The sequence below is a fragment of the Alexandromys fortis genome, unplaced genomic scaffold (assembly GCF_014885135.2).
Source record: "Alexandromys fortis isolate MF-2015 unplaced genomic scaffold, M_Fortis_MF-2015_v1.1 scaffold_31, whole genome shotgun sequence".
NCBI classification, from domain to species: domain Eukaryota; kingdom Metazoa; phylum Chordata; class Mammalia; order Rodentia; family Cricetidae; genus Alexandromys; species Alexandromys fortis.
This window is the reverse complement of record NW_026067974.1, coordinates 6,042,923-6,070,475: the sequence shown is the minus strand read 5'-3', so window position 1 is coordinate 6,070,475 and position 27,553 is coordinate 6,042,923. Positions and strand designations below refer to the sequence as shown.

General features: G+C 38.0%; 1 protein-coding gene across 2 annotated transcripts in view; it reads right to left on the bottom strand.

Moving 5' to 3' along the window:
- Nucleotides 1-27,553, bottom strand: part of Spag9 (sperm associated antigen 9) — a 125,815-nt gene that overhangs the window by 10,519 nt on the left and 87,743 nt on the right. For both annotated transcript variants that reach the window (XM_050156765.1, XM_050156767.1), the window contains 18 exons: nucleotides 26,856-27,046; nucleotides 25,539-25,590; nucleotides 21,861-21,991; nucleotides 20,360-20,416; nucleotides 19,300-19,473; nucleotides 17,290-17,419; nucleotides 16,799-16,888; nucleotides 16,249-16,416; nucleotides 15,680-15,851; nucleotides 12,632-12,850; nucleotides 12,201-12,396; nucleotides 11,321-11,446; nucleotides 9,571-9,651; nucleotides 8,552-8,619; nucleotides 6,880-7,028; nucleotides 4,716-4,887; nucleotides 2,417-2,530; nucleotides 238-414 (listed from right to left, as the gene is read on the bottom strand). In XM_050156765.1, the coding sequence (XP_050012722.1) occupies nucleotides 238-414; nucleotides 2,417-2,530; nucleotides 4,716-4,887; nucleotides 6,880-7,028; nucleotides 8,552-8,619; nucleotides 9,571-9,651; nucleotides 11,321-11,446; nucleotides 12,201-12,396; nucleotides 12,632-12,850; nucleotides 15,680-15,851; nucleotides 16,249-16,416; nucleotides 16,799-16,888; nucleotides 17,290-17,419; nucleotides 19,300-19,473; nucleotides 20,360-20,416; nucleotides 21,861-21,991; nucleotides 25,539-25,590; nucleotides 26,856-27,046 (2,467 nt within the window). The remainder of the gene's footprint in view (nucleotides 1-237; nucleotides 415-2,416; nucleotides 2,531-4,715; nucleotides 4,888-6,879; nucleotides 7,029-8,551; nucleotides 8,620-9,570; nucleotides 9,652-11,320; nucleotides 11,447-12,200; nucleotides 12,397-12,631; nucleotides 12,851-15,679; nucleotides 15,852-16,248; nucleotides 16,417-16,798; nucleotides 16,889-17,289; nucleotides 17,420-19,299; nucleotides 19,474-20,359; nucleotides 20,417-21,860; nucleotides 21,992-25,538; nucleotides 25,591-26,855; nucleotides 27,047-27,553) is intronic.

The following is a 27,553-nucleotide window of genomic DNA, read 5'->3' as shown; positions in this document are numbered from 1 at the left end:
CCACTGATTTTCAAAAGTAAGCAGTACCCCAAGATATCTGCTTTAGGGAGTAGGGAGAGATTGCTAAATCACTCCAAGTAATCTACTTTACTCCAATCACATCTCCATTATAGAACTTCCTTGTGTACTGTCCTGAAATTGTGGGTTAAACAATAGTAAGTTAGTGTTTGGAAGGGTGGTAAAACACAGGAAGACAGACACAATGACATGGATGCCTCGACGGAAAATCTAACTCACCTGGGACTGCCACAAAGAATTTTACAGCATCCCGGTGTCCATGGAAACAAAGCTGTGCATGTGCCATTGAACAGTAGGGTATAAATGTCCCTGGAGTCACTTTATCACTGTTTTCATCACCATAGACACGGATTACACTTCCAGGACGATTACCTGGAGCCCCTGAGGTTTTATTTGCTGCAACAGAAAAAACAAATATCAAGTATTTTCTTCTAGAAAACAGTACTGATGTAAGAGGTTACTGGTTAATTCTTATGATATTATCTAAGAGCTACAGCCAGTTGAGGTAACGTAAGTGCAGCAACGCCAGCTCAAGGCAAAGCTGGAAAGAGATACAGCATGCCAGTTATTTTTAAGTACTTCAGTAATGGAATAGGGGATTTTGCCAGTCTAGCAATAACTAAGCTTCTATCAACGTGAGGGAAGCCATCATAGTAAACAAAACAGAATTGAATGGCAGTCAAATCTATTTAGTTTTGCTTTGTAGTCCTTATTAAAGGGAACTAGGCATTATATACTGAAGTGCATAAGTATGTTCTTAAGTAAGATGTTTACAGTTTATTTTCTGATTTTTTTCGCCGTGGGAAAGGGTGGGGAAGCTTTGCTTTGAAGAACCCAGGCATTACCACAAAGAAGCTTGCATTTATGCCAGGCTGACAGTTTGCTGGAGTCCTATAGAATGGCCAGACTTACAAAATGCCCCTGCTTCCATGGGTAAGTGAATGAAAGAAACATGATCGGTAACAAGAGTAAACAATGTAGATTAATGACAGTTTTAAGAGATGTTTCATGTTTTTATTGGAAGGAAAACCAAGTCTGAAAGAAAGTTTAGCTGCAACAAAAGATGATCAATAGACTAAGCTGCTGAGCAGTTGGTGGCTATGTAAGAAATGTTTAAAGTAAAACAAAACAAAACAAAACACCTGCTGCAATGCAGTGACTGCAAGTGGGTGACACTGGACAACATTCAAGAGGGTGTTCTAGATAGGATAGGAGGAGATAGCCTCACAGTGGCTCCAAGAAGCCAGGAAGGAGAGTTTGGTTCCGGATCTGCACTTACCCCTCAGCCCCAGTAAACGTCCCTGGTGGAGGATTACGGCTAAAGTGAGAAAGGAGGAAAGGGGACATGGGGAGGTGCACGACAGGAAGGAGACGCGTTACTGTGAGCTGCCACTCAGCTTCTTCTATGTGGCCCTACCGAATTACGGCAACCTGGCAGAACACCAGACAATGTAATGTGCTTGCCAAGGCCTCTACAAACGCCTCTACTCAAAAACAATCATTTATTATTTCATGAAGTCATTCCAGTATAACAGAAAAATGATGTGGAGTGCATACTAAAATTCTCTCTTAGTCTACCCAAAAGAAACCACCTTTGAATAATTATGCTAAAATACAACTCTCTCTTAAAGCAAGAAGATAATCCAGACATCTTAGAATGTCTTAAGTTTTAAGAAGGGCTCTGAATATGTAGACCTGTAACTAACTGCACAAAAACAAGGAGATATTGAGAACATAGATTCTTTAAGGGCTTCAAATCCACCTTCTGGTATTCTTTCTTCTCTTCCATTGAACAAGGGGATTTAATAATGTATTTGATGGACTTAAGGTGCTTTCTTTCCCCCAAACTATTCCTTGCCCGTGCAGTTTGCAACACAAAAACACTTAATGGATGATCAATGTAATGGAATGTCATATGCGGAACATACAAGCTCTAATTTTTTTCTCCAAAATAATAAAGCACATTCCTTTCAAACAGACAACTTGTCTTCAGTATAAGGAAAGGCTCAGTGATCTCCTGAGACTTACACAAGTTAAAAAAAAAAATCTCAAATACAACAAATGGGATAGCCATAACTATTAGCCAGAATGAATTAAACTATGATGAATGGAATGTAGTGTTTCTGAATATTGGTATAATAAAGCTGAAGAGGAATGGACATTTTACTTTAAAGGTGAAATAGGGCTGACTCCTGACCTGAGAAGAAGAGCTTCCAATGAGAACGCTGAAATATGGACACTGGTCCAGATACTTATAAGGTAATATTGTAGTTTGTAAACTGATTTCTGCATTGTCACAGATTTGCCAAATCTAAATAATTCCTTCAATTATGAATTATGGGCATCCCTATTTCTTGCAATTCTTTGACTTGCGACAGCTATTTTAAAATATACTTACTTTCTGTCAGTGGGATGGAGATAATGACTCCGTTTCCTGTCCCCACCCACAAACGATTGCAAGACACCATAAGAGCTGTTATCCTCACAAAAGAAAAGCCCAGTTTCCCAGTACCTGTAGGGGAAGGAGAGAAAGAATAGCTTATTGAGAAACTAGAGGGTTTCAGATTCAAATTTCTAGGAGGCTCTGGCTTAAAAACAACAAAGAAAAAGTTTGCTGGAAAGGTGTACATTAAAGCAGACTCTTTTGTGTGCATGTGTATGACAACTAGGGTGGTTTTGAACGAACTATGTAGCCAAGGCCAACTCTGAACTTGTGATCCTTCTCCCTTTAACTCACAAATGGTGCAATTACAGGTGAGTGCTGGGGCTGTGGGAGGGTACCACTATGCTCAGCGCACAGCAAACTCTTATTTGGCTTTATTATTTGACAAGTCAAGGATAAAGTAAAAGATGGCTGGCATTACTTTATCGACCAGAAAGAAGTACAAAGGAAATAATATATCAAAAAATACAGACCAAAATTTAATTAAGGGAGCTACAGACACAAATCAAACCCAACATAAGACAAAGTAAAGCAACAAGAACCCAAAACTTCGAGTTTGCTAGATTAGGAAATCAAATGTTATTTTATAAACTGAAAATTAATTTGTTTTAAATTTCTTTACATGCATTAAAAAAATCAACCTTTGCTAAAACATACCTTTTCTCTTGTTTATATACTTAGGCTCTAATCAGCTTAGAAGTATTAGAATATCATATAAAAATTTTAAAAGAATTTTTGCAATTGATTTCATTTTCAGAGATTAGAGAAGTATAATGATTAAATAAATAAAACATTTGAGACAAACATCAGTCATTCAAAGAACTAAGATCCTGACCTTACAAATACTGAAGGAAGCAATCTTAACTCCCATTCAGCCTATGCTAGGAATCTTTAAAAAAAAAAAAGTTTTTTAAAGATTAATTTTATTTTAGGCATGAGTGTTTTGCCTGCCTATATATATGTACACCACTCACATGCCTGATACTTGCTGAGGCCAGAAGAGGGTGTCCAAACCCCTAGGACCAGAGTTACAGATGTTTGATCAACTGCTATGTGGGTAGTACTGGGAATCAAACCTAGGTCCTCTGCAACAGCAGCAAATACTCTTAACCTCTGATTCATCTCTCCAGCTCTAAGCTAGGAATCTTTAACCAATAGTCAAAGTACAACTTTAAAATAAATTGTGCATCTTTTTTTGTTGTTGTTTTTTTGAGACAGGGTTTCTCTGTGTAGAACTGGCTGTCCTGGAACTCACAGAGATCTGCCTGTCTTTGCCTCTAAAGCTACAGAGAAACCCCATCTAAAAAAACAAAACAAAACAAAAACCAAAAAACCAAAACCCATCAGAGAACAAGACCAGAGATTTTTCCTGCCTTTCCTGGGGTTTCATCTCTGGGGTAGAAACAATAAACAAAAGTCACATAATATGGGTGCAATCACACTAATGCTAAACCTATGAAGATGATAGGTTGGGTGTGGTGACACACACTTTTCATCCCAGCTCTTGAGAGGCAGAGGCAGGGAGATCTCTGTGACTTTCAGGCTAACCTGGGCTATACAGTGAGACCCTATCTCCCTCTTCTTGTTTTTTTTTTTTTTCTTAAAAAAAAAAAAAGAACCTAAATAAAGATTCCTCTTCAATATGACACGAGAACCTTAGAGTACGTAAACAAAACCACAAAATACCTGCTAGGCCAAGGATACATACATAGAACATGTGAAGGCCCTGTCAATGTGGGCAGAAGGATGTAGGCACTGAGATTAGTCTAGACCACGTAAAGTCTCCTGGTAAGATCTAAGTGTCAACTGGCCTAGAGGCTAGAGCCAAAGTACATCAAGATGAAATTTTACATTGTTTACTATGTAGAGAACAGATTAGTATAGGAACAGGGAGACAAGTTAGGAAACAAACGTTATCAAAGGGAAAAAGGACAGTGACCTGGCCTAAGAGGATAGTGATCAAGATAAAGTAACTGACATAAGGCAGTTTCAAACTTGACAGAGTTCTACGTCATCAAAATTGGAAGGAATAAGGGGAAGACAAAACAAAAAATTTCTAGTGGAGAACATTGGAGCATCTGTCTGATACTTCCAGTGATGAACTTATTCAGTGATTTTCTCAGAGCATTAGAAGAGGATGGAGGTGTAAGTTAGTTACGGTAGCCCATCTGCTCAGCGTATACCACAATACTGCATAAAACAAAAACAGAGCATTCTCACTGATTTTCAAAAAGAAAACACTATGGAAGCTTACCTAACATTTTGCTTACATAAGGTTCAATGTCCACATCCTGGAGATGTTGGTATGTGTGTGCATGATAGAGACGGAGTGTGGAATCCAAACGAATGGAGACCCACACACCATCACCCACCCATGCAAGCTGCCGTACTTGGCTCTCCTTCCTGGGGTGTGCATCAAATGATTTCTAGAAGAGATGTTTAATAATGAAATTACTTTTGTTGTTGTTTTTTTTAAGACAAGGCTTCTCTGTGTAGCCCTGGCTGTCCTGGAACTCACTTTGTAGACCAGGCTGGCCTCAAATTCAGAATTCTGTCTGCCTCTGCCTCTTAAGTGCTGGGACTAAGCATGCACCATCACTGCCCAGCAAATGGAATTACTTTTGTCACACAGGAAGTCACTTAAAAAGTTCATCCACCCAACAATCTGAAGACTGTTTATTAAAGGGCCTAAATTTGCTTATCTTCTATGACTGTTCTTCCCATTAGTTCTTCTACCATAGAATGTAACACACACATATATATTCAAATAAGAACAAAAGATCAAACAGTAGTACATGGTGGCCGACACCTGCAATCCTAGCACTTGGAAGTATGAGACAGGAAAGCTGCCGTGAGATCAAGGTCAGAGTGAGATTCTGTTTCAATAGTGAGACATTAACAACAGAACCAAGTGTTGGGTTTCAGCACTATACAGGATGTTTCCTTATATAAACAATGCTGGCCATGTGCCAGTGTTTAGAAATGATGATTTCAGGATTTGGTTCTGCAGTGAGAAGTAAGATCCTATTGTAACTAAACGAAAAGGAACCCACACTGTTATATGAGGAATGGTTGGCAGAGGGGGTAGCTATTGAGACAAGGTGTTATCATATGTAGCCTAGGTTAGTCTCTGATTTGTTGCCATCCTTTTACCTTAGCCTCCCAAGTGCTAGGATTAACAGGAGTGTGCTATCATGTCTAGCTTTAACTGTGAGATTTCTAAGGAAGAAAATGAGATACGGGGCAGGGAGAAATAGAAATTTCACCTTAAAACTTTCCTACTGTAATTTTTTAAATAATCAGAATGGATACATTATGACCAAAATTTAGATTTTTTTTTAACAAAAATTTTCACTATAATGCTATTTTTCTCGGTTTGTGATATGAATGCAAATGAATCTGAATGTACACGGAATAGGCAAAGGGAACTAACTTAGGAATTCTCTCAACCAATCCTTATATAAGCAGACCTATTAAGAACTACATATTTGGGCTGGAGAGATGGCTCAGTGGTTAAGAGCACTGACTGGTCTTCCAGAGGTACTGAGTTCAATTCCCAGCAACCACATGGTGGCTCACAACCATCTGTGATGAGATCTGGCGCCCTCTTTTGGCGTGTGCGCATATATGCGGGCAGAATGTTGTATACATAATAAATAAGTAAATCTTTTTTTTAAATATTTATTTATTTATTTATTTATTTATTTATTTATTTATTTATTATTTATACAGTATTCTGTCTGCTTGTATGCCTGCAGGCCAGAAGAGGGCACCAGACCTCATTACAGATGGTTGTAAGCCACCATGTGGTTGCTGGGAATTGAACTCAGGACCTTTGGAAGAGCAGGCAGTACTCTTAACCGCTGAGCCATCTCTCCAGCCCCTAAATAAGTAAATCTTAAAACCAAACTACATATTCAGGCTGGCATGATATTGCATTATTTTTATCTTTAATTCCAGCACTCAGGAAGAAGAGGAAAGCAGATCTCTGAGTTCGAGGCCAGTCTGGTCTACATAGTAAGTTCCAGGACAGCTAGTGATATGTAGATAAATACTCAAAAAACCAAAACCACATCAACAAAAAACATATATTCAAATAAAGCACATAACATATATAAATACATATACAGACACATATAAAACCTTTACGTTTGAATCCTGTACTTAAAAACAAAATAAAACCAACAACAACCAAAAACAAAACAAAACAAAAAAACAAAAAACAAGCCCCACCATTTCCTACCCTCATAGTCCATGAGGTAAAGTAACAGAAAACTAAGACATCCAAAACTGTATCTGAAGAGCCCCTTAAACAGTGATCTGGAAAGCAGTCTCTAAAGAAGCTGGAAATGATTATTTAATCCTGCAGTCTCTGGGAATACCAATTCAGTGTATATACAGAATGTAGATTAACTTGCCTCTATCTTCATAGCCTTTGGCTGAACCACATAGATTTTGTTCCTATAGCCACACCAGACTTTGTCATGTACCACAGTCATGCATCGTATGGAATGGTGAGGACGTCCAAGGTCTAAAAGGTGATAGTTTGACAAGTCCCACTGTCCATCTTTAAAACAAGAATATATGATAGTTAGTCACAGCACTCATTATTGATGCGGCGCTAAAGACCATGGATTAAGTGTGCCTTTACCTGTACTAGTTACAAACTGGAAGAGAGCACAATGAATGTCTGCTCCAACTTGCTACCTGCTAACTGGATTCCCTTTTAAGCACTTTTCAAAAGAGGTAATGTAGTTTGGTGTGGTGGTACACACCTTTAATCCTAGCACTGGGGAGGCAGAGGCAAGCAGATTTTTTTGTGGTTCAAGGTTAGTGTGGTTTATATATTGGTCCAAGCTAACCAAGGTACTTAGTAAGACCTAGCTTAGAGAGACAGGGAGAGAGTGAGACACACACAGAGAGAGGCAGAGACAGAGACAAACACAGGAGAAAAAAAAAGCCAGGGCCGGGCAGTGGTAGTAACTGCCTTTAATCCCAGGCGGATCTCTGTGAATCTGAGAGTCTGAGGTCAGTCTGGTCTACAGAGTGAATTCTAGGACAGCCAAGACTGTTTCACAGAGAAACCCTGTCTCAAAAAACAACAAACAAGGTAGAATGGTACTATGACAAACTAGTTGTAGGCTATCTGAAAATAACAGTTTTTTTAGAATTAGAATGGATTTAGGGATTGGGGCATAATTTAGAAGTACAGTGCAAAATTTTTCTTAAATCAAGTAAACTAAAATTATTTTTTAAAATAGGATAAGGCTGTGTGTGATGGCCTTTTAATCCCAGCTTCCAGGAGGCAAAAAACAGGTGGATTTAAGGCTAGCCTGATCTATATAGCAAGTTCTAGGCTAGCCAGGGCTACATAGTGAGACTCTATCTTTAAAAATCAAACAAAAAAAGAGATAAAAGAAAATTATCCTTGCCAAATGTTTTCTAATTAAGTATATGAAAAAAAATTTTTTTGCTGTATTACACTATATAAGGGCACCAAGAGAGTGGGAAGATGGCTCAGTAGACAAAGTGTTTGTTGGTAAGTGTGAGAAACTAAGCTTAGATTCCCAGAATTTATGTAAAACAGGAACTGGAAACAGGAGAATTTCTAGAAACTTGGAGGTCAGCTAGCCTGGCACACACATCAGTAAATAACAAAAGACCCTATCTAAAACAAGGTAAGGCGATAACAACCAACACAAGGTTGGTCTGTCAAACACACATCACATGCATGCCCATATTCACATACATGAACATTTATGTACACATACCATAAACATGCACACAAAGATAATGTGTGTTTTTATGTATGTATGTATGTATGTATGTATGTATGTATGTGTTTGTGTGTGTGTGTGTGTGTGTATAGACAGAAAATGTTAATTCTTTGCTCACTGTGATAAACACACTTGTCCATTAGGAATGCCTAGTGCATACCTCCACAGAGGCATCCATATATTTATTAATGTATATCACCAATATCCCCCAACTTCATTCTCTTTTTAGGTATCATTTCTTTCAAAAATGGTAAGCCAATCTACTTAAAATGCTCTGCAAAGCAACATGGTGTACAATGTTATAAAAACTCACCAACTCCTCTGTGGAAGATTGCAAGGGTGCCATCAGCTAGGGCCACTAGCACAATTCCTTTCACATGTCTGCAAACAGGAAAACGAATGTCAGAACCTCCACTCTGGAGCACAGAATGGACCATGTTATTGAGCTGGTGCATAGTCTCTTAAAGGGCCAGTTTGTGAGCATCTTGTTATGGAAACATGTCATAGAAACTAATGCACAGCATGTGGGTGTTTTGCTTTCTAGCTCAAGGCTCCTCCTCTCATTTTATCTTAGCATAACTCTACAGACCAGATACACATCTTGACTGGAACTAACAGAGTCTGTCCTGTAGATTTAGGAACAAACCGTTGGAATTTTGCCAGTCAACATATGAAAAAGGATTAGTAAACCAATGACCTAATCAATGTATTTCCAAACTATGAGGAATAGTCTGAAACAAATGCAGAACCACTAAAGTGAAGATTTAATCTGGAAAGTTTTCTACTTAAATGTTTTCTAGTCTTCTTTCCATTATTGAATGTCATCCTCAGTTTCTCTAGTTACACTGTTGTGGTGGTTTGAATGAGCTGTCTCCCATGGTCATGGGTATTTGAATACTTGGTACCCAGTTAATGGTGTTGTTTGGGTAAGTGTGGTCTTGTTGGAGGAAGTGTATCACTGGAGGCCAGCTTTCGGAGTTTAAACGACTTGCATCATTGTTAGTCTGCGCTCTCTACTTTCTACTTGCAGTCCAAGGTGTGAGCCCTCAGCATCCTGCTCTAGCCTGCTTGCTGCCATGCTTCCCTGTCATGATGAACTCATTTCTCTGGAACCATAAGCTCAAATGAGCCCTTCCTTCTGTAAGTTGCCTTAGTCATGGTATTTTATCACAGTAATAGAAAGTAACTAAGATAATGGTTAAACCAACAAGCAAATAAATCAAGCTTGTATACTGATTTATCATGAGAAACATGTTAACTTTAAAGTCTTAGAATCTATTTTACACCAAAATCAAATCTTTTAAAAGGAATAATTTTAAAAATAAGACTTACACAATACTGAGGATTGAGTCTTTAAGCTTAATTGAATGGAGACATTTCCTCCACTGGGCTACAGATGAATGGACATACAAACTGCAGAAATAAAGTCAGGATTGTTAAGGCACAGGGTATCACCAATGCTTCTCTCTAACAATGACTACAGGTACCCCCAAAAGGAAAAATCATTCAATTTTTAGGAAAAGGGTTTGATATTTTTATATGAAAAGAGAAAGAACAAGGGGTAGGAAGAGGGAAGGGGGAGAAGGAGAGGGAAAGAGAGATAGAGACAGAGAGGAGGGAAGAAGGGAGGAGAGAGAGCAAGGACCAAAGGCAGAAGAACAGGCTATTTTACACAAGTAGAAACATACGAAAACCAAAAAAGCTAGAATTACTATTGATACTTGAGCTAACTTTGGCTTCCCCCACACCTTAAGCATTTCTGCATAAAACCCTGTACATGAATAATTCAACATCTCCATTACACTGAACTTCTGAATGACAGAGTGATTCACATAAGACAGTGGCTGACTCTACACAGCCTGCAGGCTAAGCCAGAGTCCTAGGGAAAACATACATAAGTGACCCTGCTTAACCTTTGGAAAGAGGCCCCACAGTATTAATAAGTGAAAATCTGTGCACAGGCCTTTAATCCTAGCATTTAGGAGGCAGTGGCTGGCAGATCTGAGTTCAAGGCCAGCCTCATCTTATGGAGAGTGTTCCAGGACAGCCAGGTTACACACACACACATACACACACACACACACACAAAACCTGTGTAAAAGAGGCCCCCCCTCCAAAAAAAAAAAAAGTGAACAAACCATGTAACATAGATCATCATTTTCTGAGCTTTCAAATCCTGATTTGTTCATTTTTAAAAAAGATTTTTAGAATTCTGTGTATTTGCCTGCAAGCATGTCTGTGCACCATGTGTGTACTTGATAACTGTGGAGGCCTGGAACCAGCGTTATAGACAGACGCTGAGCTGTCATGTGAGTGCTAGGAACTGAACTTGATCTTCTGCAAGAGCAGCAAGCACTCTTAACCAATGAGCCATCTCTGAAGCCCCATTTTTTTATTTATTCTCTCTCCCTTTTTGTTGGTGAGCCAGGAACTCGCTTTGTACACCGGGCTGGCCTGGAACTCAAGAGATCCATCTGCCTCTGTCTCCTGAGTGCTAGGATTAAAGGTGTGCACAATTTATTCTTAATTCTATACCAGATTTAATTTTTTTTTTTTTAGCTAGAATCTTGTTTTAGTCCAGGCTATCCTAAAATTTATGATCCTGTCTCAGCATTCTGTGTATTCTAGTATGGGCATGCACCACCAGTCTAACTCAGATTTAAAAATCTTATTTACCTTTTCTTTTAAGAATATTACATAAATAGAACATTCTGTAACAAAGAAAAATAATTTACCATTTAGAACTAATGGAAGTCTAGTTTATGAAAGTTGCAATAAAACTTCAAATTTTGTGTGTATAAAGTTTTTGTATTAATCTATACTTTATGTTTACTACATTTCATTTATCTTTCTTTTGTTTAGGGTTTTTGCTTTTGTGAAGAGGGTCTCACTTTGCTGCACAGCCAAGGTTATTGTGAAGGTTCCGTGGCCCAAAATGACCTTGATTTTGCAATCCTCCTCCCCAATCTCCCAAGTGCTGAGATTACAGGCCTGCACTATCATGTCTGCCTCATTTCTTTAGAATGTCAAATGTAGACGCAGAAGACTAAGGATATTGTAAAATTAGGATGCTAGTACTTACCAGCCATTTTGAGCTCCAAGCCACATGGTTGGTAAAAGACTACTCATTTTCTGAGCTTCTTCTCTCGCCAGGTCTTGCTCATTTGGCAATACTGATATCTGATCTTTGTACACATCTGAGTCATTACTGGGAATGAAGCACAAAGGAAGAAACCTACCCTGAGTATACATATTAGCTTTAGTTTTCAGGATTAAACAGTTCTACATTTAAGCTTACCACAGTGAACAAACAGCAAGATTCCAGAAAAGCCAATGTTAAATGCTTACACATTAAATAGTTCACAACTGGACCAGAAATGCTAACAAGTTTTAGTGGAAGTTCATAGTGGAGAAAGGGGAATAAGATTTAATAATGTTACTCATCAGTTAATAGCCAAGACTTTAATTACAGCTCTCAAAAAGAAGAAAAGCCAAAAACCAACCAAATAAAAACACAATAGAAAAATTTATGGCTTTGTTATTAATTATTTTGAAGTTTATAATAGTTTCTTCTGGGGTGAGATACAGCAAAATATGTTTATATTCCACGATAAATCCCTTCTTTTGGGTTGTCAGGGCATAAGTAGACAATAGAATTGAACTATCTAATTCAAATCGACTTCATCTGAAATTATTTGTAAATGCTAATAAACACTCGGAAGGCAGAGGCAGGTAATCTCTGAGTTCAAGGCACATCTGGTCTACAGAGTTCCAGTACAGCCAGGACAACACAAAGAAACCCTATTTCAAAAATCAAATCAAAACAAAACGAACAACAACAGCAAACAACCAAGACATAAAACAACAAACAAACATAAATAGAAATGAATGGAAAAAAATCTCCAAAGAAAATAAATAGGAGAGAATAAAACTCTCCAAAGTTACTGATTTGGGATGCATACCTTGATTGAAAAACCGGGGAGAGGTCTTCTGGGATCTGAACTCCCAAAGGATCTGTAAATACATGCTCTGTGTACACACCAGGTTGAGAGATGTCCACAGCATCTTCAGTAGACCCTGCATTGCCCTCTGTGGCTTCAGTTGCTTCTTCTGCTGTAGGAACATTTTCGTCAACCTCACTATTTTCGGCTTCCATTTCTATAAAAACATAAACACTCTATGCTGAATGAGTTTTTCGACTCCAATACTTTCACCACATAAACCTGTCTGGAACTCCACTCCACTGACCCCTCCTTGGCACTGCAGTGACATGAAGAACTAGTTCTCACAGTCACTACAGCATCTTTCTGGCTCTCTCACCCTGGCTACTTTAAGATTGACAAGTCTTTAATGTGGCATTTTCAGGATAGGATCAGACTCTCCACACATGTACCTGGTGGCTTTTCTATCACTGGAGAAGCACCGTTGGTACTGGGGGAAGTGGCAGTTCCTGTCACTCCTTCTGTGGAACACCCAACCACTGTGATGCCTCCCAGTAAGCTGTCCATCTCGGCAGAGCTGTTGCTTGTCATGCTTCCACACAAAGATGCTTTGTCTACCTGACCAGATTCAGAAAGTTCTTCTCCTGCAGGGTAGTCTGTTTCCCGGGCTCCTAAAAAAAAGCAACTTTCTCTGAATACCCAGTAAACTAAGAAGTAGCTTTATCTAACCTATTAAAGCAACTTAAGGTATGAAATGCGAGGACACAGGAGAAACACACGGCTACTAGAATATACCAAGAAGTTAATCTTGATAAAATGAAAAAGTAAATTTAGAGGTAAAGTAACATTTCAATTAGTTCATATTCCAATGACAAAAATGTTAAGAGATAATACCTTTTTTTTTTTTTTTTTTAAATTTTGCTTTGTGTGAGATAGGGCCGGCAACATGGTTATTAGGTAAAAAGCATCCGCTGCACAAACCTGATGACCTAAGTTTGGACCCTGCAACCCACCAGTGAGAAGGTAAAACCTACTCCCAAAAGTTGTCCTCTGGTTTCTATATATGCACTGTGGTATGAGTGCACTCCTACACACAATAATAAATTAATAATATTTATAATATGGGTTTATTAACATTAGACAACAATTAAAAGGTGTGTGATTTTTGGAGACAAGGCCTCACTTGATCTACATTGGCCTTGAACTCTATGTAGTCAAGCTGACCTTAGAGATCCTCCAGTCTCCACCTCCCAAAAGCTGGGATTACAGGCATACACCACCACACCTGGCTAAACCATAATAATACAAAACAGAAAAGATGACAGTGCAATGCTCAGTTGGCAAAGCACCTGCTGCACAAGCTGCTGCCCCAGATCTGATCCTGGTGGAAGGAAAGAATCAATGCTATAAAATCTTCTGACCTCTGTACATGTGCCATGACTTATACAGTCTCTCTACACACCACACACATACACAATAAAAATAAAATTTTTAAAGACTGAAAAGAGTCTTGTATTTCAGGAATTAGTAACAATTTATACAGCCAGGCGATGGTGGCGCATGCCTTTAATCCCAGCACTCGGGAGGCAGAGGCAGGCGGATCTCTGTGAGTTCGAGACCAGCCTGGTCTACAAGAGCTAGTTCCAGGACAGGCTCCAAAGCCGCAGAGAAACCCTGTCTCGAAAAACCAAAAAAAAAAAAAAAAAAAAAAAAAAATTATACAGTAAGTAAAAAAGAAAACTAAACAGTGGTCAAACAGTCAATATACAATGTAATCACTTAACAAATGGGACCAAAAAATTAATGTAAATCATGCATCATATTCAACTTAATACCTGGTTTCACTCCCCACAAACACAAAAACAGATTGACCCAAATTAACTATTAACTATATCTATTAATTTATACTTTCATCTGAAAATTTTTCCTTTAAGGGGAAGGGTTAGAGACAGAATTTTGCTGCATAGGGTCAGGCTGGCCTTCAATCAGTTTGCCTCTGCTTCACAAGGATTGGAATTATAGGAATGTGCCACAACACCTGGCCTTCCACCTGAAATGAATATTTAAGTAGAAAACATATCTCTAGCTCCTATAGTTCTAGTTTTCTACCGACATTTCCAAATTCACAGTACTTCTCATATTTGGGCAAAGGTTAAAATTGTAGCGAGCAATATCTTATCAATTGTGTGTGTGTAGAGGGGTGGTATCAAGACAGGGTTTCCCTAGCTGTGTCCTGGAATTAGCTCTGTAGACCAGGCTGGCCTCAAGCTCACAGAGATCTGCCTATCTTGAAAACAAAACAAACAAACAAAAAACATCTTAAGATTATTGTGATTACTACTTGAAAAATGTATACTTCTATATACTGTAATAAAAAATATAATGGCTTCAAATACTAGTAAGACATTAAAAAATAAGCATTTACAATGGAAAACCACTTTCATTTCTATCACATCAAAAGATATTATGCTTTTTATTTATCTTTTTTTTTTTCCCCGAGAATATAGCCCTTCTCTATATATCCCTTGTTGTCCTAGAAGATCTGTAAACCAGCTTGGCCTCAGAGACTTATCTGCCTCTGCTTTTGAGTACTGGATTAAAGGCTTAAAGACACGTGCTACCACCACCTGGCTTTAAAGTTTATTTTAAAGTTGTTTTTTAAGAAGGAGATCAAAGATATCCTCATCCAGTATGATTGTACCCTGCTTGTAGTTGATCCTCATCACTGTGAATCCAGAAAGTTGGGAGGTCCTGATGCCCGTGCTTGATACCAGAAATCCTACTGAAAAGCCCAACTGAAGGATCAGGGTTTACCCTTGTAATAAACATCCTAGAGTTCTAATGTTTTTTTTTTAAAAAAAAAAAAAGTAAAGGGCTGGAGAGATGGCTCAGTGGTTAAGAGCATTGCCTGCTCTTCCAAAGGTCCTGAGTTCAATTCCCGGCAACCACATGGTGGCTCACAAACCATCTGTAATGAGGTCTGGTGCCCTCTTCTGGCCTGCAGACATACACACAGACAGAATATTGTATACATAATAAATAAATAAATATTTTTTAAAAAAAGTAAAAAATAAATAAAGTAGTTTATTTTTTTTTAAATAATATAAAAGTTGTCAGTTAAGCCTTTTGTTTCTCTTTTGGAGACAGAATCTCACTATGTAGTTTAGGCTGACGCTGTCTCAATGTCATTCCTTTTATGGCTGACTAATATATCTGAACTACTGTTTTAATTTTACATAGCAATCCCAGAATTTCAGGTGACCTTCCTGATTACTAATTAATCTAGGGAGTTCATCAGCCTCTATCAACAAGTTATCTTCTCATATTGCCATTTTTTTATATTCTTCACAATAGCTGAAGAACATATCGTTATTCAATGACTTCCGGTTTACTTTAAATCTTCTCTTACTAGGACATAAAATCTGTAACAGCAAACACATTAGCATAGTTCTATCAGCCAGACCCATTTCTCCCTGGGAGGAGGCAGACACTTGCTTTACCTGGGACACTCGCAATGCACAGAACATGAGAGTTGCAAGCAGTGAAACTGTCGAGGATGTTGCCAGGCTGAACAGCATCGATGATGATAACCTTTGTAGCTGAATGGGTGCTGGTACAGATCCACACTTGACTGGACAATTCTTCTTGATTTTTTAATTCTTTCTGCTGTTCCTGAGTAGGCAGAGGAAAATGTTTAAAATTATATGAATGTGAAAATATCCCTAAAACTGTGTTCTTAAACTAAAATGCACTATTATTTCAAAATATATTCAGATTGTTTAGAAACTACAATTGTTTATCAGTATTACTACACTAAAACTTAGTTGTTAAGCAGATTGGTGATTAGAAAAAAGTCGGTATTTTCTTTGTGGTAGTAGTCATACACATTTGGCAATATATTTGAATATATGTAAATAACACTTCAGTAAAATGAATGTTAAAGGAACATACGGAGAAAACAGCAAGTTCACAGTAATCTCCAGTACAGGATGCCTCAAATAAGTTTTGTATTTAAGAGCTGAACTCCTACACTCATAAACCAGGAGGTCAAATATTAGTGCGCACTTACCTTGAGTTCTTGATCCAACTTATCTAAACTACTCTGAGATGCACTTCGCTGTTTACTGCCTTCAGTGTCCAGCCCAGCAACATCCTTGTAAAATACACTTGCTCCAACAACAGAGCCACCGTCTCTAGTCTTGCCACCAGATAAGTTGACTCCTACAGCACACCACAGCTTTTCAGAGGTAGGGGTAGGAAAGAAAGGTATTATGTCACTTTTTATCTCTACACATAATAAGAAAATTTTCACCTTTTCTTAAAATGGGTGCTTTAATATACTCTAATGTTGTACATTGGGTGCGGGGTGCACTTAGGAGAATGAGGAAGAGATAAAGGGTTCAAGGCTAAAATAGGGAAGAAAAAAAAAGGAGTTCAAGGCCATCCTGGATTATAATACTGAGATTCTGTCTCAAAATAAAAAAAATTACCAAGTTTTAAAATGAGCAATCATTTTACTAACAAAAGCACCATTTAGGTTTTTTTTCCTTTTTTTTTTTTTTGAGGGGGGTCCACCTAGAGTTTAAAAAGTCTGTCCTTCAGTGTCACAATTAGCTTACCTTCATGGATGCATCTTTTTCATCCAGTGGTCTAAGATAAACAGGCACGGGTAGATTTTTCATCTTATTTTCCCCTTGACCATTGGCCACCTAATGGGGGAGGGAGGAGATACATATTTGCTCCTGAAATCAAGTTCAGCTTGATTCTGTCACTCTGACTAAAAAATAAGCAAAATCTCAAGTAGCAATTACAGACAATAAGTAGACCAGTTCAACATGAGGCAGAAGTTCACAATCACACATTCGCACACCTAAGTATGTATTTGTACACAAAAAACGTTTAGTCATTTAGGAGTGTATAGATCTGGAGTGTTTTATTTCTATTATAGGGCTCTAGAAAATAGCCTAAAAACCCCTATTCTCTGTATTTCTCTAACTGTGCCAAATCCAATAAAATGAGCAATTTATGATATTTTCAGTTCACATTATCCAAGCACATGTCACTCAACCTGCATTTTCTGCTGGACACTCTTCTCACATTCCCAGGTTACCTGTTTGTACTTCTGAGGCAGACTCCAGCCAAAAGCTTGCACGCGACCATCTTCCTTCTGAACATGTGCCTTCACCTGCCGATACTGCTCTCTCTTTTGCTCTCTGCGGGAAGCTAAACTAGCCTCAGTTCTAAAAGAAGACATTTGTAGTTTTAATTAAGTGAATGAAACAAGACCTATAATCCCAGCATTTGAGTCGGCCACCCTGAGGTACATGACCCACACGCACATACTCCGACACCAGGATTATACCAAAGCTGATCTTTCCAGGTTTGTGAAATCAGCCTTCTGTAGGTAGTAAGCATGTTGTATTAAATTATTAGTCACCAAAGTTATGAAATTTCATATGCTATATATGAAAGGGAAAAGTTCTGAAGTAATCTGGGATCTTCCTTTTCTTATTTGACAAATACTAAGAATTTTCTAATGCCAGATATTGTGTTATAGTATGCTTAGGTGGGTGATTAAGTCAAACTTTTAGATTCTACTCTTTCATTTTTTAAAATTTATTTATTTTAATTTCATATATTTTGAGTATTTTGTCTAAAAGAATGTCTGTGTACCATACGAATGCCTGGTTTTCTCAGAGGCCAGTAGACAAGAGCCTTGGATTCCTTGGGATTAGAGTTTCACATCATTGCAAGCCACTATGTGGGTGCTGGGAACTAAATCCAGGTCCTTTGGAAGAACATCAGTGTTCTTAACCTCTGAGCCATCTCTTTAGCTCCTAGTCACTTATTTTAGAAGACAAAAAGGCCAACTGACTTAAGCAAGCTTTAAAAATATGGAGCAAAATATAAAAATAATTCTAAAATTAATTTCTCTTTCTTTTGGCCATTTATACTTTTGTGAGGTTACTTTCTGTATAAACCATAGTTTACAAAATTTACTGGTGTGTCAGACACTATACATAGTGTATAATTTTAACCTAGCACGTTTGAAATAATTTTTCAGAGAGGAAAAAATGGGCCCTGAGAGATTAATTTGTTCACAGAGTCAGAAGGGAAAACCAAGTCCTTCTGACAACCAAAGGAAATGTTAAAACACTTAGGATTAAAGGCTTAAATTAAGTATTCAGTATTTCTATTGATATTTATCAATACTGTTGTGTCAATAAAAATTCCTTTTCCTTATGAAAACTATGGAGTGCAATTTTCTTTTTTTTTTTTTTTTTTTTTGTTTTTCGAGACAGGGTTTCTCTGTGGCTTTGGACCCTGTCCTGGAACTAGCTCTGTAGACCAGGCTGGTCTCGAACTCACAGAGATCTGCCTGCCTCTGCCTCCTGAGTGCTGGGATTAAAGGCGTGCGCCACCATCGCCCGGCCTGGAGTGCAATTTTCTTTCAAAATTGTATTACATCTTATTTAACATGTGTTTGTGCGTGTGTGTGCATGTGTTATTGTGTTTCTGGGAGGCCAGGGGACAACTTGTGGAAGGCAGTCCTCTCCTTCCAACACAGAGGTCCCAGGAATCAATCTCAACTAAGTGCAAGTTCAATAAATACTGGCTACAAGTCTCATTCATTCATTCATTCATTCATTCATTCATTCATTCATTCATTCTTTAATGAAAGCCACAGTCTTACCCTGTGGCCCACAATGTTTTCAAAAGTGCAATCCTCCTGCCTCAGTTTCCATAGGTTTAGGATTACACTGCTTAGCCCTATAGGTAATTTACTTAAAAGGCATCCATCCACTCACGTTACTTAAAACCCATCCTTGTTTTTTCTTCTCCTCACAACTCCATCTCACAAAATAGTTTCCTTTGTTCTTTAAGACGGGATTTAAGTGTGTAGCTGATGTTAGACTGAACTGTCTATTCACATCAGGCTGGCCATGAATTAGGGATGATCCTCTTCTATCAGTATCCTGTGTACTGGGATTACCAGGCTAAACTATTACGTCTGGCTAGCAACAGTTTCTTTAGAGTTATTGGAAGCCCTGTGAAGTAAGTGGTGAAAGATTCTAACTATGAACTTACTCTGGGCGTGACCATTGCTTGGAATACTTACTCCTCACTAAGGAAATCAAATGCCTTGGACTTATCGCCAGGGAGCTGAGATAGGGTGCTGCTCCTTTTCTTTACGGAGGGAGTCACGTGAGAAGTGGGTGCATTGTACTTCAGATTCACAGGGGGTTCAGGCTTCTTTGTTGCATTACTTGAAGAGCTAAAAAGTCGGCTGAAACTAACAAAACAAGCAAACAAAGAAAATCCACAAGTATATCTATTATATGCACTGTTAAAACCAATCCCTGATTTTCTATAAGTTTTTATGCTCAAGAAAACTTCAAAGACTTTACATGGCAGTGAGTTAGACAATAGCAAAACCAGTTTTATAGTTATACTTTAGCTTGAGCAGTCAGTCACAGCTAAACTTGGACATTCAGGGGAAAGAAACTATTGCTTAGAATGCCAGACACCTAATAAGCAAGTTCCATAATGAAAGAGATGCTCCTGCATATAGAAAGCTTCTACTGAACAAACACAACGCGAAGGTTCCCAGCCAGCTCCTACTGGGGACGATGTCACGGTGGTTGTCAAGCAGCAAGGTAATGACTGTGATGACAGCGGAAGCTTAGTGTGCAGCACGTACAACAGTCACTTCACCAAGTCAACTCATACCATGAATTCTCTAAGTTCAATTTAAGTAACTATTTTCATGTCCACAGTTTTAAAATATTTATGCTTCCAGTAAACAGACTAATCCTAAAAGGGTAAGTTTTAACTTCAGTAAACACACAGTACTTCCGGTACAAACATAAAATAGCTTAACACATACAGACAAACCAAGCAGTACAAATACTAAATTTCTTATCTTTTTTTGATGGGGATACATGTGACTGTCAATTTTACAAATAATTCCCCACTATTTTATGTAAACTGACAGAAGATTCCACCAAATGCATAACCAACACAATGCAGCTTACGATAGACAACTTTGGGTCCTCAAGCACAGCCTTACCGAGTTGGCATGCTGTATATTAAAGAGAAGAACTTCTGTTTAGCTATTTCCTCCTAACTGGGAAAAGTCTTGAAGCATCACCTATGCTTATGGTCCTCAGTGTACTTACAACTGCCAGATGCTTGACCTTTTCTTTTCTTGCATGGCTGGATTTTCTCGTGATGCCCTAAATTTTAAAAGAAAGTATTATTATTATTATTATTTTATTACATAGGTGTTCTACTCTTTTCTCCAAAGAGCAAAAGACTGACAAAATTCATGGGATATACAGAGTCAACAATTAAATTTAGCAAACAGTTGCTTTGATCTTTCATGAAACAACCTGCTAAATCTAACACTGCTTAAAGCAATTACTAAACCTTCTTAAAAAGCTCAGACTCTTGACAGGTTATCCCTATGTTTGAGAAATACCCAACAAGCCTCAATGTTGATGTAAAAAATGTTCTACTTTTTTGTTGTTGTTAATAAATGAGATCTCACTATGTTGTATAGACTAGGTCTGAACTCTTGGTCCCCTTTCAAGTGGCTAGACTACAGGAGCATACCACTATGACTAACAGTATGAAAGTATTTAAGATGGCTATAATGGCACATAACTCTAGTCCCGGAACTCAGGGGGCTGAGGCAGAAGGATCACAAGTTTGGGGCCAATTTGGAGCCAGAACTTCCCTCAAAAATAAAAAAAAAGTAAGAAAAAAAATTGAAACGATATACTCTAGCTCCTTCTTTATAATACTGCTTTATAAATCCCTGTTCTTACCTGAAGTTTTCTTTCTTTCTTTTCTTTTTTTATCTACACTCTTAACTCACAAAACAGCTTGCAACCACACTGCAGGCCACATAATAAGTAAGCAGTGCTAAAAATGATGTAATTAGAAGGAAGTAATGGTTGGAAGTTAGATTTATAGACTAGTTTATAAATTTGATGTGATAATCCAAACTCAAGAATATGAGTAAATTATTGGATAGTCAGGTGGCAAACTTTTCAAGAGCTAGATGCCAGCAATAGATAAGTTTTAAGAGCCAATAAAGGACAGCTATGTGTCCCCTCACAGGTGCTAGTTTAAAAAGGAAGTCAGCTTGAATGCAAATGAGTAAATTACTAGAGGATAGAAGTGGGGAGAGTAAATAAAGAGAGGCCGCTGGATTTGATGATTGAACTGCACTGCATGCACACACTGGCATTAAACTCTATCAAATATGAACCATTAAAACATGTTAATGATAAAAACAAGGATCTAATTGGCTGAAAGATGCCAATAGAAGGTACATTTTGCATGAAGAAAAATGAGGGGGAAGTCAAGTGTATTTTATAAGAAGATATTAAATAGTTATTTTTTTCTATACTGCATGTTAAATTGACAGAAAAAGAATAATGTCAATTTTCATGTTTTAAAAAAAAGGTTAAGGTCCTGTACTATCTCAAAAGACACCTAGTCTTTGGGCTATATCTGATCTTGTCCTATGACTAATCTAAATGTTAACTCAGAAAGTTTCTCCTAGTGAACAAATCAAATGGCATGAGCCCTCAGGCAACACTCTAGTTGGCAACAAAGAGTGCATGCATCTAAGGAAACAATAAGAAACATCAGGGAACTCATCATACGGACCGGATCATCTCTGTCCATCGAACAGCTTCTTGAAGCTCCATCAGCCTCTCTTTGTACTGGTTTCTCTCCATGAGAACTCGGGCCATTTCCACTCTAGTAAACCTCTTCCTCTGGGCTGTGGGAATGTCACTCTACAATGATAAGAGGAGGGCAAATCACCCTGAAGTATATGTTTTGGTGTTAACCTCATACTGAGACCAAATCTTTAAATTATAAACATTTCTTTCAGTTTACTAAAGAAATGTTTTAACTTAATGACTTTAAAATGTCCTTATAAAATAAGGACACCACTCAAATTTTTATTTAGGACTAAAAGGAAGTAGGCAATTTAATTTCTGAATATAAATATTAATATTGGGCATGTAAAAGAATTATTAAAATTACAAATTTTCAGCAAATAGAGAGATTTAATATGCCCTCATAAATTTTACTTGGAAACATTATTCTAACATTTTAAATTCATGGCCTGCAACATTCAGAAAACGGTTACAATTAGTTCCAAAAGAGGTTCATTTACTTCAAATATCAATCCATATACATATCCAGAAGTCAACATAAATAGTGAACCTATTATCTAGTTGCTAAGGAACCAGACCATAACAGTAAAAACAAAGAACAACAACGAACCACCAGCGGAAACGCAAGATTAAGTCAGAATTATTGCTACAGGGAATAGGATATGAATATGGAAGCCATACAGAAGTAAGGCTCCAAAGCGCATATCCAAGTTAACTTCCTTCTGCTGTTCATCTCTCAGTCTTCCTCTGCGGAGCAGGTAGGTTTAATGATAGGGTTTTGTTTGGTGGAGAGGAGCATGTACATTTTAGATCGAGATTGAAATCTTGGAACATCTCAGCAGTCTTCCACCTGTCTTCCTGCCTCAGAATTTAGCCCACTCTTCAAACAAAAGCCATCCACAAATAACAAAAGGACTAAATTCTGCCTAGAGGCAAGTGGATCTCTGAGTTCGAGGCCAGCCTGGTCTACAAAGTGAGTTCCAGGACAGCCAGGACCACACAGAGAAACCCTGTCTCTAAAAACAAAACAAAACAAAACAAAAAAACAGAAATAAAGAAAGACCCAAATTCAGCAACACAGTAATAATAGTACTACTACATACATACTCTGGGAGGGGAGGAGGTCCAGAAGCCTTCATACCAAAGACTAGTATAGTACTATAATGTTGTTTTCTTTTATTGGAGGGTGTTGATGTTGAGGTAAGCTCTCACTACATATGTAGAGCCTGTCTATCCTGGAACTCCCTATGTAGAATAGACTGGATTCAAAGTCACAAAAGACCTCCTGCTTTAAGTGTTGGGATTAAAGGGGTGTACTATTATTCCTCGCTGCTTTTTGTTTTAAACAAGATCTCACTATGTGTAATATAGGCTAGTACAAGTGACCTCCCTACACATAGCCCAAACTTCCTACTACAGTCTTTTGACATGTAAACTGGCCCCTATAATATCATAGGAAGTGGCACTATTAGGGTATGTGGCTGTTGGAGTGGGTATGGCCTTGAAGAGTGACACTGTGGGGGCGGGCTTTGAAGTTTCCTATGCTCAGGATATCTCCTGTCACCTGCAAGATACAGTACTCTCAGCTCCAGCACCACATCTGCCTGCATGCCACCATGTTCCCTGCGGTGATGATGATAATGGACTGAACCTCTGAAACTGTAAACAAGCTACCCCAATTAAATGCTTTCTTTAGAAGAGTTGTCGTGGTCATAATGTCTCTTCACAGCAATAGAAAACCCTAAGACAACAAGCAAATACTGTACCTAGTTTATTATAATGCTTTTTTATAATTTATTTTTATTTTATGTTCATTGGTGTTTTGCCTGCATGTATGTCTGTGTGAGGGTGTCAGATCCTCTGGAACTGGAATTACAGACAGATGTGAGCTGCTATGTGGGTGCTTTGAACCATTTCTTCATAATGCTTTTAGCAACAGCATCATTTGTTGTGATAAAATATTTGTTGTGAAATACCCAAATATTCACTAACAAGAAAGCAGAAAAACTGTAGCGCATTCATATAATGGGATGCTAAGAATGAACTATAGCAGTTATTATTACAACACAAGAGCATCTCAAAGCATTCTTAAAAACCCCAGCAAATCTCCAAGATGGAATATAGTGTTTCTGTGGTACTAGGGATTAAACCCGGGCCTCAAGCATGCTAGCCAAGTGTTCTACAACAGAGTCAAGCCCTCTGTTCCTAAAGGTGGTATGAAATAAAGCCAGCACCATACTTTGTAGAAATATACAGAAGTAGGTAATTTAATTTCCAAATACAAACATATTATTTTAATATTTTATTAAAGAATTATGATGCTGGGTGTGGTGGTGCAGGTTTTTAATCCCAGAACTCAGGAGGCAAAAAGCGGGCAGATCTCTATGAGTTTAAAGATAGCCTGATCTACACAGTGAGTTCCAAGTCAAACAGGGGCTACAAAGTGAGAATCTTTTAAAAAGGAAAATTAGTACATATTTTGGGGAGGAGATAAAAAAATTTAGCTGTCATTTACACAGACTTGTTATGCTATTTTAAGATCTTCATGGAAATGTCAATTATGTGTGTGTCTCCTCGTTCCCTTCCAGTGCAATGATAAAACAGTGACCAAAGGTAACTCAGGGGAGGAAAGAATTTACTGGGTTTATACTTCCGGGTCAGAGTCCAACAAGGGACTCAAAGGACAAACATAAACAGAACTTAAGCAGAAACCACGAAGAAATGTTACTTACTGGCTTGTTTTCTAGCCTATGCTTGGGGAGCTTTCCTATAGAGCCGAGAATCATCTGCCTAGGGATGGTTCTACCCATAATAGTATTTATTGGCTCTCCTGTATCATTTAGCAATCAAGACAATCCCTACAGACCAGCCCAATGAAGACAACCATTCAAGTGAGACCTTTTTTTTAAGTGATTAATTATAGTCAGCAACAAGTTGACAGTTCATTAAAACTAGACAATTGTACACATTTATATGATGAAAATTTTTTTTTTAGTTAAATAAGAAAGGATCATGGATTTCTCAGGGGTGAGGGGCATTTTTGGCAACATAACTTAGTGTGCCTATCTATGTGTTTTGTGTGTAATGTGTATCTATGTATGTGTCTATACACATAGATGCATATATTCTACAACATACATGTGGACAACTTGTGGGAGTCAGATCTTTCTACTATGTGATCCTGTGGATTGAACTCAAGTCATCAGGCTTGGCAACAAATACCTTTACATGCTGAGCCACCTTTGCAAGTCCATTTAAAAAATTTAATTAATGCCTTCTGCTGGATTCTAGGGATCAGGTATGCATGTGGTATACATACATGTGGGCTGGCAAAAACTTATTTTGTGTGTGTGCATGTGTGTGTATAAACACGTGTGTCATAGTATGTGTGATGTGTGTGATTAGAGGATTTTAAGTTTGAGACCTGTCTGGACTACCTAACAAAACCTTACTTATTAAAATCAGAAACAATAGCATGCTAACACAGGTCAGAGCACTGAACCACTGAGGAAAAGCAAGCACACAGCTCTAGAAAAATCAGCATATAGATATCATATAGAAATGAGAGCCAGTTTATTCACGACCCATAATACTAAATATTAGCAAGAAACTCCCAAATATCAAAAAAGCTGTAAGAAAACACCCCAAATCATAAGCTTACATCATCATCGTCTTTTGCTTTTTGCCTTGCATCTTCAGCTTCTGCACGAGCTCTAGTAGGGGAAAACAAAACAAAACATGTTACTAAATTAATCTTTAAAAATAATGAGAGAAAATATAAACAGCTTTAGTTACCACTACAGAATTTTTTCTTTTTCTTTTTTTTAAAGATATATTTATTTATTATGTATTCAGTGTCTTGCCTACATGTATCCCTGCAAGCCAGAAGAGAGCACTAAATCTCATCATTACAGATGGTTGTGAACACATGTGGTTGATGGGAATTGAACTCAGGACCTTTGGAAGAGCAGACAAAGCTCTTAACCACTGAGCCATCTCTCCAGTCCCAGGATTATTTTTTCTTTTGCCCAAAGGTTAGCAGACTACTGCCTTTAATTTGGAAAACATTATCATAGCACTTTTTTTTTAAAAGATTTATGTATTTATTATGTATATAACATTCTGCCTCCATGCATGCCCACACACCAGAGGAGGGCGCCAGGTCTTATTACAGATGGTTGTGAGCCACCATGTGACTACTGGGAATTGAACTCAGGACCTCTGGAAGAGCACCAAGTGCTCTTAACCACTGAGCCATCTCACCAGCCCCCATCATAGCACTTCTTAAAACAAAACAAAATCAGGTTGGACCAGGTGCGGTGGTGCACACGTATAATCTGGGCATTTGGGAGGTTCAGACAGGAGGATCAGAAGTTCAAGGTCATTCTCAGTTACACAATAAAGCCAGCCTCGGCTATATATGACCCTGTGTCAAAAAATAAACTAAAAAGCTTTGTACCAAATAAAGTAGACTCTAAAAAGAAAAAAAAAAAAAACCTAAAAAAAAAAAAAAAATACAAACCCAACAAGGTTAGCCATGGCAGCATAGGCCTATAATCTTAGCTTCTTGGATGGAGTCAGAGAACAGGTATTCAAGGCCATTCTCTGCTACACACAATGAATTAGAGGCCAGTCACCTCAAGAACAGGAAACAACAACAAGAGCAAATTAAGTAGAGGAAAATAATGAACTTTAACTTTTGTTAAGGTACTGGTAAATAGAGAGGCAGCTCATAGCAGAGGTAAATGGCTGAGACACTTTACTTTCTCCAGGTAGCTCTTGGCCCTTCCTGGTTTGAATGAGCTGAAGGCCTCAGTCTCAGGGTTATACCTACAATCCTTTGTTGCACCCTGGCAAGGTGTTTGGTTTACAGCAGAAATGTGTCCCAGGGCAGGCAGCCATAGTCCCACACACATAGATGGTAGCTTCAGTGTCAAAGGCTAGAAGTGTCTGACTTCCAGCAACTGTTGAAACTTACTTCCTGAGCTCCTCCTCCAGCTCTTTGTTCTTTTCTTCTAGCTTCAGCTTAGCCAGTTTCACAGCCTCCAATTCTCCCTGCAGCACATCTTTCTCACAGGTCAGCTCATCCACTTTTGCTATTAAATCATTCTTTACTACATTCAAAGCATTTCTAAAAAACACATATTTCAAATGTATCATTACAAATAACTTTTCTGTCTTTGAGACTAAAGTAACTGTCAATCATAAAACTGGACAACTGAGAACTTAACATTCTTCCTGATGGTTTTTTACAGACAAGTCCATAAAACAATAGCTTAATGCTTGCTCTTCATACTTACCAAGCTAATAGTTGATAAAACAAGACATACCACTAATAAATGAAATCAGCATTAAGAAATATTAAACCCAGCTAGGCAGTGGTGGCACATGCCTTTAATTCCAGCACTTGGGAGGCAGAGGCAGGCGCATCTCTGTGATTCTGAGATCCCTGCAGTAGCCATTAGTAACTACTGAGAAAGTAGTTTAAGTAGAAATAAACAAAGAAAAAAGTGGAGATATAATACATTCGGATATGTTGGGTGTGACCTCATTTACAGTTACTGGCATTCTGTGTGGATAGACATTACAAATTGACAAGTGGACCCTATCTGCTTCTTCTTCTTCTTCTTTTTTTTTTTTTTTTTTTTTGAGACAGGGTTTCTCTGTGGCTTTGGA